Below are 9,472 nucleotides of genomic sequence, written 5' to 3'. Positions count from 1 at the left end.
CATGAAATGGGGCTCTTCAGTGCTGTATTGGAAAGGAAGAGCTTTTTGGTATCCACACAAGCATCATTTCAAAAATTCTGCTAAGAGTAGAAATTCCAACCATCATGAATTATTTTCTCGTGGATTGTGACCCAAGCTAAACAAACCCTAACCCAATTTGCATAGGCCATTAGTTTTTTAAATAATTAAATTCCACGGAGAAAGAAAAGATAGAAATCCAAACCCAGACGAAGAATCAGCGCCCTTATGGATCACAACAACACAAAATCACAAAAAGGGAGAATCTGAAATAAGTATTCTGACGTATCTCCAAACCCATAAAAGAAACCCTAAATTTGAAATTTTAGAATTCAAGGTCACCCAATTCAACAGTCTTATATCTTTATTGGATCACAAAAAACCCACATGAGATCTAATCGAACGGCCTGAAACCCATTCAAGGAAAAAAGCAGGAAAAGAAGAAGAAGGAAGAGAACGGGAGACACTGACCGTGCGGGAACGGATGGGGGCCGTTCGATCAGTCGATATCACGAACGGGGGTGATGTTCTGGGACTCGAGGCGCTCAAGGGCTTTCTTGTGGGCCCAGGTCTCGAGGGTAAAATCGGGCTTGGCGTTGAGGCCGACGCCGAGGATGACGACGGTGAGGAAGGCCGTGATGTAGTAAGGAAGTTCCCAGTCTTCCCATTTCCTGGACTGGCCCGGAGGAGGTGGGGTCCGGTTGAAGGGATAGCCGTTGGGCCGCTCCTGCGTGCCCGGGCTCGACCAACGGCTCGGGCCTTCTCCTCCGCCACCCCTCGTGCGGATGGATGACTTGATCCTGCTTCTCAGCATCCCAGTGGCAGCTGAAAACGCCTTGGAAGACATGTTTTCAGAAGAAGAAGAAGAGAGAGACTGATAAGGGGGTAAATGCCCAGCTTTGCGGAAGAGCGGATTAAGCGAGACCTCGGCCTCACCCAAGACGATGGGTGCGGCCCTTACTGCGGGGTTACCGTGGGGCCCATCTTGATGTATGTACTATGTATGGACGCCGTTCATCGGTTTTTTCAGATCATTTTAGGGCATTATAAAAAAAAAATAAAAATTGAAGTATATATAATTATAAGGTGGACCATACCATAAGAAACAGTGTTGATTAACATTTCTACGGTTAAAAACTTCTTACGGCGCACCTTAATGTTTAGGTAGCGTTTATTTACCATCCAATCCGGTGGTAAGGTCACGTAAGCATGGATGAATGGAAAAAACAAATATAAGCTTGATTCAAAACTTTTGTGACCCATAAATAGCCAATTAACACTGTTTCCTATGACATGGTCCACCCGATAATTGAATCTGTTTCGTTTCTCGATAATGTCATAAAATTATCTATTCAAAAACGTAGATTAGCCACTGGCAAGTTGAGTAGCAAGGTATCGATTCCCTAGAGGGGGCGGCTAATGTACTAACATGCTTTTTAAAATAAAAATAAAATAGTTGAGTAGCAAGGCTTGCCACTGAAGTTAAGTTTTGCAAGCGCCACCATCATGTATGTGTTGTGTATACACCGTCATCCATTTAGAGATTATTTTAGAGCATGATACAAAGAATGAGTACATAGAAAGCTTGAGTGATCCCCACGAGAGAAAACAGTGGAGAGAGTGACACTCATTATTAAAAGTTGATATTTGTGTTTTTCCTTCATTCATGTCTTTGTTAACTTATGAATAGATTGGATCTCATGGTGGACTTGAAAGGTTTCAACCGTGGGTGTTACTCTCCCCACTGTTTTTGGTGGTGGGTCTACTCCAGCTTTAGATTTGCTTAATTCTTTGGCTTATGCCCTGAAATGATCTCTCCAAATGGATGGACAAGGTTCACAGAACTTGGTGACATCACTTAGTTAGCCAGTCTTCAACTTAACTTGTCAGTAGCTAATCCGCGTCATCCGTAAAAATAGATGAATGGTAGGAATACATAATAAATACATCAAGGTAGGCCCCGTGGTAACCCCATAGTAAGGGCGGCACCATCTTGGGTGAGGTCGGGTCTCACCCAATCCGATCTCGCTTCTGGGAGCCTTCTTGTCAGGTTTGAGCCGGGTCCTAGATTAGCCATACCCTAGTTCGTCTCGTTCGAGTGCAAAAAATTTTAAATTTTTATTTCTCTGGATGTCTCAAAGAAAATCTCACCATAAAATCATTTTTTATCAAACTTTCCCAATAGATTTAAAATTTTTGAGAGATGTTTGCCAAATCAAGGCACAAGTCCTTTCAGGTTTTCAACACTGAGGTCTTGGTATCGATTCCCTAGTGGGGGTGGCTAGCAGTGAAGTGTAAACTTACAATAAGTTATACTAACAGGCTTAAAAAAAAAAAAAAAAAAAAAAAAAAGAGGAAAAGCGGTTGTCTTAGGTTTTGTTATATAGTAACAAGCTAACAAAAAAAAAAAAATGATCTAATCGGTTCGGATACGCATACTTCCTTTTACCCTCTAAGTTAGATGCGGGTCAAATAAGGACGTTTACATTATTGGGCCCATCCGATGATCGATTGGATTGCACATGTAGCCCACTCAATGTATAGATTAGACGGCATGTGCATGTACCACTTTGACACGTGCAATGCGAGAACGGCTCTCGAACATGCCTGGACCCGACAGGTCTGAGAGGGTTGCCTGATCCGAACCCAGCCAGGCGAGATTTTTTAACCGCGCGGTGATCTCAGGCCCTTTAAAATCGAGTCGGGTCAACCAACACCCGCAATTGGAAGTCCTGTTGGGTGTTTGGGAAAGAAAAGAACTTTAATGCTCTGAAAAAGCGTGATGGTTGATAGACGAACACTAATAAATTGCACGTGAAATATAATAATTTAATTTAATTGTTTGAATCGTGAACTAACTATATGGTTGGTAAACCAACAATCACATTGATTCCAAGTCCTAAATTGTTGATTTGTAGGCATTTTAATAGACAGTCAAAATGAAAACCACCCAATAGTCCTAATCCAAAACACAAATGTACATGGATCAAACCGGCATCATGGTCCAATCAAACTAAAATGTGGGTGGTTGTCCATCGATATTAGTTCTCACAAGTATATCAAACATCACATTGCGGTCCTGCATATCCACGATCACATTGCGCCCAAGTAGCATCAATTGGCCACCCTTGTAAAAAAGGAGTAGATGATTTGAAGGCACTTGTTAGTAGCTTTCATTCAGTGTGCAAATGTAGTTAAAGGCACTCTTGGATATGCAGTCATGTTTCAATGATAAAAGAAATTTTCACAATGAAACTCACCATAAATAAAAGTGATACTCCTGAAATAATTTCTTTCACTGGGTGAATCGAAAGCTCTGACCATTTTTCATGAGTCTAGTGATGCCTGGCTGCATATCAACAGCCACATTGCGCCAAAATATCATTAATTGACTATATTTGTAGAAAAGAATAGACTTCAATGGTTTTAATTCAATGTACAAATATAGTTTAAAGGCACTTTTGGATGTGCCATCATGTTTCAACGATCAAAGCTATTTTCTGATGGGACTCACCATGGATAGAGGTGTTACCCTAAATAAAAAATAAAAAAATAAAAAAAAATAAAAAATCTTACAATGTATGATTTGAAAGCTCTAACCATCTTACATGGAACTAGTGATACCTGTTGATGTAAATATCCGGTTCGTCCTCTTTGACCTTCGTATACCTGCACAGAGAGAGAGAAGACAAAGGAGACCCTGGCTTGAGCAGGGGACCCTCCGATGCCAAAGTCAGGCCTGGATTCTGGGTCTAAGTATATTGATGAGTTTTTAGAGAGAAATCTTTTCGTACCTCTCAAGGTGACAGGGGTCCCTCTTTTATGGCTGCAGGGGCATTTAATCGTACGCGGATTCTCTTCCTGATATTGTGCGCGGGATCTTCTCCTGGGATCACGGAGATAGGATCGTGCCCCTCTCGGGCCTTCATCCGATCCCGTGAGCTTCGGGGTCAGAGACCTTATCCCAAGATATCCGGGACGAGGCTTGATCTTGTGATGGTCGATCTGGTAAGGAGGTCCGCCCGACGCATGCCCGGAATGCTGATGAGTCGTCCGATCCGACTCAACCTTTGTCTCGATTTAGCGAATCATGCCTCGGATTTGGCGCATCCTTTGGTGATCCGAGGCATTAAGTCCGAGTCTGCGGACTTGTACTTTTTGTCCCCAACAATACCTTTTTAGCCTAATTAGTTAAGGGCTTATGCATGCCTGTATATCAATCATCACATTGTGAGAGAGTAGCCAATCCATTTTCTAAGATGTGGGGCCTGGGCTATGAAATAAATGTATTAATTCGTCATTCTCTATAGTTCAAGTTTTTAGAAAAAGTTGTTAATTGTCTTGCATCAAAGTGGTATCAAAACGGGAGGTCTCGTGTTCAAGACTCTTCACCGAAGGTGATTAATGCATGGGTATTTTCTTCACACTGGACTTGAGTAGTGGGGTAGCCTGTGGGATGCAGGGACACAGTTGGGGATGTGTAGACTGGAATACAAATTGATTTGAAATGTGACAAGGAAAGGGAAATACCCGACACTCTTTTTTACAAAAAAAAAAAGATGACTAAATATCCTCAATTCCAATCTTACTCTTCGACTTTTTTGGCTTTTTTGATAGACTATTTTCTCTATAGCTGGCCTCTTGGTCGATTTAAGGCCTCATCATCGATCAAAAGTCTCCAAAGTCTTCGAAGAAAAGGGCTTACCCGTACATCACCTTCTCAAACTCTCACTATATTTTTCACCCTCACCATGCCTCATTGGTCTCCTAGATCAAAAGCTGAGGTTGTATTTATAATTTGAAAAACCGCCAGCTATTAGGGAGCCAACAGGACACTTGGCAACATTTTACCATGCAAGATCTATCAGAGAGCATTTAAATCTTCAGGCTGCGAAAAGTTGGGTTCTAGTTGTCCGTTGGCTAGTGATTGGCCAACAATCCATGTGGCACTTCAAAATAAGCTCCTTGACACTTAGGGGAGCGAAAAATGGAAGTGGAGATGATAATGTCACCATCAACCAACCATTAGCTTGTGGTTTTATTTTGTCACTCTAGTAAGTTGGTTGCGTTCTGGAGGTTCCGAGAACGCTTAGGGCCTATTTGTTTTTTTCAAAGCGAGTGTAAATACATTGTAAATAGGTAATTATTAAGGTTTAGTGTGTTTGAAAATTCATAGGTATTTATGCCATTAAAACTAGTTCAAAAGAGATCATTTTAATTTTTGAATCGTACGGTAATGTATATGATATATCCGCTCCGACCATTTATTTTACTACAATATTTTAAAGCATGGACAAAAAATGATGCAGATACAACACTTAAGTGGCCCACACCAAAAGAAACAATGGCCCCACAAAGTTTTTAATGGTAAGTATTCAATTCTCTTTTTCGTATGGTGTGGTCCACTTGAGTTTTGGATATATCTCAGTTTTTTGTTCATGCTATAAATTCAAATAGCATGATGGATTAACGGTGTGGATAAGCGAAATGCATCACAGTGAGACTCATATATATTTTGCAATGTTTTCGATTTCCGTGTCAAAAAAGTAAGTAGTCAAATAAGGTATGTTATAAATACATGGGGAAATAATTATTACTTTTTTACCTGGTATTTACTAATGCACTGAAAAATCAAACAGCCCCTTAATGTGTGACTCGTTTATATTTGCCATGTTTTACAGGATGGATAGAAATGATTTTAGGATACTAATCAAGGTTTCCCAAACATCCAGATGATCAGTCATGATTTGATTTATCAGGTACCAAATCTATTGATAAGGTTGATCAATTATTTCCATGACATGCCAAGAGTCTTGGATCTTCAATGGTCCACAAATTATTCAGGAATAATTTTATCGATTTTTCGGGTGGGGGGTGTCCCATGTCAGTACACACTCTATGTTAGCCACCCCCGCTAGGATTCGATACCAAGACCTCAAGTGTTGAAACGAGGTATCTCCACTCAGTTTGCCAGTTGAGCTATGGATTTGGGTGTCATCTACACAAAGTCTACCCGTTAAAAGTCTATAACTATAGATCAATCTCGCTCCAAATCTCCGAGATTGAATGAATTGACATGAGTCATCCATTTTGTTTTTTTTGTTTTCCTCCTTTTTCTTTTAACAACCCACCCACACCACATGGGCGCTTAAAATCCTGATCTCAATATTGAAACATTTGTCTTACTAACCCATAGAGCTGGACCCAAACATGAGTCATCTCCTGCCATATTTGTCATTAACATGCGTCATTTCTCGCCATGCATACATTCTCCAATTTACTCGACCTAGAGTTTTGCAATACTACTTTTATTTATGGTAATTTCTTTATCATAAATTCAGAGCTATACCCCATAATTAATGGGTCCTATCTGATCATTCCAGATTGCAAAACACGCTGCCATGACTATGGTAGGTTGAATACCACAGCTTTAAAAAAAAAAAAAAAACGAAGCCAGTGACGGTAAATAAACCATCACCAAAGTGCGGTCCGTTTTGAACGGAATGCGAAGTACTGTATTTATTGAGGAAAATATATAGCTAAAGTCCGCATTCTCTCTAATGTGTCAGATCAAGGACACGAGAAAAGAACGACCTCCCAAACAAAGTCCCGGACACGTGTCAGACCAGGATCGTACGTGTCACCGGCCACAGTATCTGACACACACCACTAAGTCACTACCCTCTTTTGACTCCTTCCCGCGGGTATCTGACACACTCCACTCTCTCACTGACTGATACCATCACACACTTCAATAGCTCGATCCCACCGGATCTGACGCACCAGTGTGCCAGCTCAACCAATTACATCGCTTCCCCGGAATCTGACGCACCAGTGTGCTAGCTCAACCAACAGCTCAGCCACTTAACATCGCTTCTCCGGGATCTGACGCACAGCCATACATCTAACTGAATCGGGCAACCACCAAAGGACCGTTTATCTGAATAGATCCGACACATTGCCATTTGGATATCGTCTCACCTTCCAGTCCCTCCACTCAACAACCTATGGGGTCGTTTGGCACCATTGATTAGGGGATTTCAAATACTTATCAGTTTGGCATCGTAAAGTAAACCGGACTGTGTACACGAGTCAATGAGTTGAGCTTGGCACAGCTCGGCTTGGCTACTAGTTAACTCCAACTTGAACTTAATTCGGCTTGATCCTCAAGCTTGACTAGCCAACTCAGCTTGGCTCGGTCAGCTCAGGCCAGTTTGAGCCGAGTTCGAGCCAAGATCGAGCCTGTGCGGCATTTTCATAAACATAAGAGTGCACTTTCAAATTCTTACTGTATATAAAACAACATCAATTGTTTACAAGTATTTCATCAAACACCTCGTAGGCAACATCAAAATTTTAATAAAAATAGTATTTGTTTCATATATATACCTTCTTTGCCACTCGCCAACATTTCTTTGAGTCATTTCATCAAACACTTGGTGAGCAACATCAATATCAAAGTAATTGAGTCACCGAATTGGTTTGATCTGAGTTCGGTTCGAGTTCGGGTTCGATTTGAGCCGGGTCAAGCTCGAACTCAGTTCGAAATTTTTTCGAGCTCAAAAAATCAGCTCAACTCTGACTCGAACTCAATTTCAAACCGAATCGAATCAAGCTTTTTCGAGTCAAGTCGAGCGAGCTACCCAAGCTAACTCAGTTCGTATACAACCCTAAAACGAAGTTTTAAATTTAGGAGATTTCAAATTCCTGTAAAGAAAGGGTTTGACATCCAAGGTATAAGTTTTGATTTCATCTAAACTCCTTTCATATGTAACATATGTCTATTGATATTGGCACATGCCCAATAAATTGTTGAGCTATGTTATGAAATTACTCCGTTTAACTGATTTGGAATCAAATACCTATTTACAGCTCCTTTTTAGAGGTAAGAGATTTGAGATTGTTGGGCTATTTATTCAATGTACATATGATAAGCTTAATACCTCAAAGCAATTAAACTATCAGTTGCATCACTAAAATTATATTAATAAATAATCTCAACAATCCAAACATGAGCCATGTAACTCATTTGTGATTCTACTTGTGGTCCACCCAAGGTTTGTAATTTCATTGAATCTTTTGTCAAAGTATATATGTACTAATGTTGAGACTTAAATATTGCATAATTTTTTCAATTTACATCTTGCTTTTATGAACATGAATCAGTTTAATGTTCTAATTTACTCATGTATATGTTGCAAGGTGAATTTAAGAGCTTGGATTGAAAAAGGGTACTAAAAGCATGGATTTGATGCTCAAGAATCACCAAGGCAAGAGATAGATCTTAGGAGACCAAGATTGAAGAATTCGCATACCAAAGATCCAAGAAAATCAAGTGAAGATTGAAGAAAATCGAAGATTTGAAGTGAAGAATTCTAAAATCGTCCTAAAAAAGTGTATTCTAAAGCTCTAAGGTCTATTTTGAAAAACTATGCAGCAGAAAATCTATTTTAAACAAACTGTGTAGCGATAAGTCTATTTTGAGAAATTACGTATATTTGAGGCGGTTTCTAAGATTTTTTAACTTTGTACGAAAATCGAAGTTCCCTACTTATAAATAAGGCTTCCTAGGACATTCCTAAGCATCATTCAAAGCATCCCAAAGCAAAATTTAGGGTTTTTAAAGAGTTTTTAATTTTATCAGCGTTTTATAAGTTATTTTTTTTAGATCTTTTTTATTTGCATTTATTTATTTCTTTTTTTTTTTCTTATTTTAATTATATTTTTCTAAGTTCCTTCTAGCCCAAGCTAGAAGGGAAGCACATGGGTTTAATAATTCTTTAAGATTATGATGATTGATTGTTTTAATGATGAGAAGAATGGTGTATGCATGTTATCTATTATTTAAGTTTTATTTTTTATCCTCTTGTAAGATCCATATGTTTCTATCATATAAGATCCACATTGATGGATAGGCTTACCTTAGATCAATCAGATTTCCTAGATATGGGAGGTTCTCAACCTGTAATATTTATTTGATTTTCATTATCTCATTGATATTGAATTTTTAAAATCACTAACGCTTGAGAATATATATCAATGGTGCAAATCCATGATTTTCTAATATTTTATATCACTTATTAAAATATTTAAACTGTTTTATTTTCCGATTAGGCTGACCATAGTGCCCAGATCCTAGTTGTGTTATCCAAATCATCATGATTTTGGAACATTAACCTATGTGTGAAACTTTAAAGCTTGGATGTTATTTTATTCAATTGAATTACATCCATTCAAAAATCTAAAAAATCAAATCATCAGTTTAGCTTTTATTACTCAGTTTGTTTTGCATTTGATTTTTTCCTTCTCACGATTCATCTCCGTGTGGGATCGACCTTATATTCACGAGATACTACTTACGAACCTTGAAGGCAAACAATGAACCAACATTAAGTATATACACTAATTTAGAGTTAATTAATAATTAAATTTCAATTTCTATAATTCTTATAAA

At 38.9% G+C, this 9,472-nt stretch overlaps 1 protein-coding gene across 1 annotated transcript; it reads right to left on the bottom strand.

Annotated features, from left to right (window-relative positions):
- Nucleotides 1–267: 267 nt before the first annotated feature.
- Nucleotides 268–918, bottom strand: LOC131257545 (uncharacterized). The gene has a single exon (XM_058258343.1). It carries the CDS (start codon nt 863–865, stop codon nt 518–520), a length of 348 nt encoding a protein of 115 aa, XP_058114326.1. The 5' UTR covers nt 866–918; the 3' UTR covers nt 268–517.
- Nucleotides 919–9,472: the final 8,554 nt, after the last annotated feature.

This window comes from Magnolia sinica, chromosome 1 (genome assembly GCF_029962835.1).
Source record: "Magnolia sinica isolate HGM2019 chromosome 1, MsV1, whole genome shotgun sequence".
NCBI classification, from domain to species: domain Eukaryota; kingdom Viridiplantae; phylum Streptophyta; class Magnoliopsida; order Magnoliales; family Magnoliaceae; genus Magnolia; species Magnolia sinica.
This window is presented reverse-complemented; position numbering and strand designations above follow the sequence as displayed.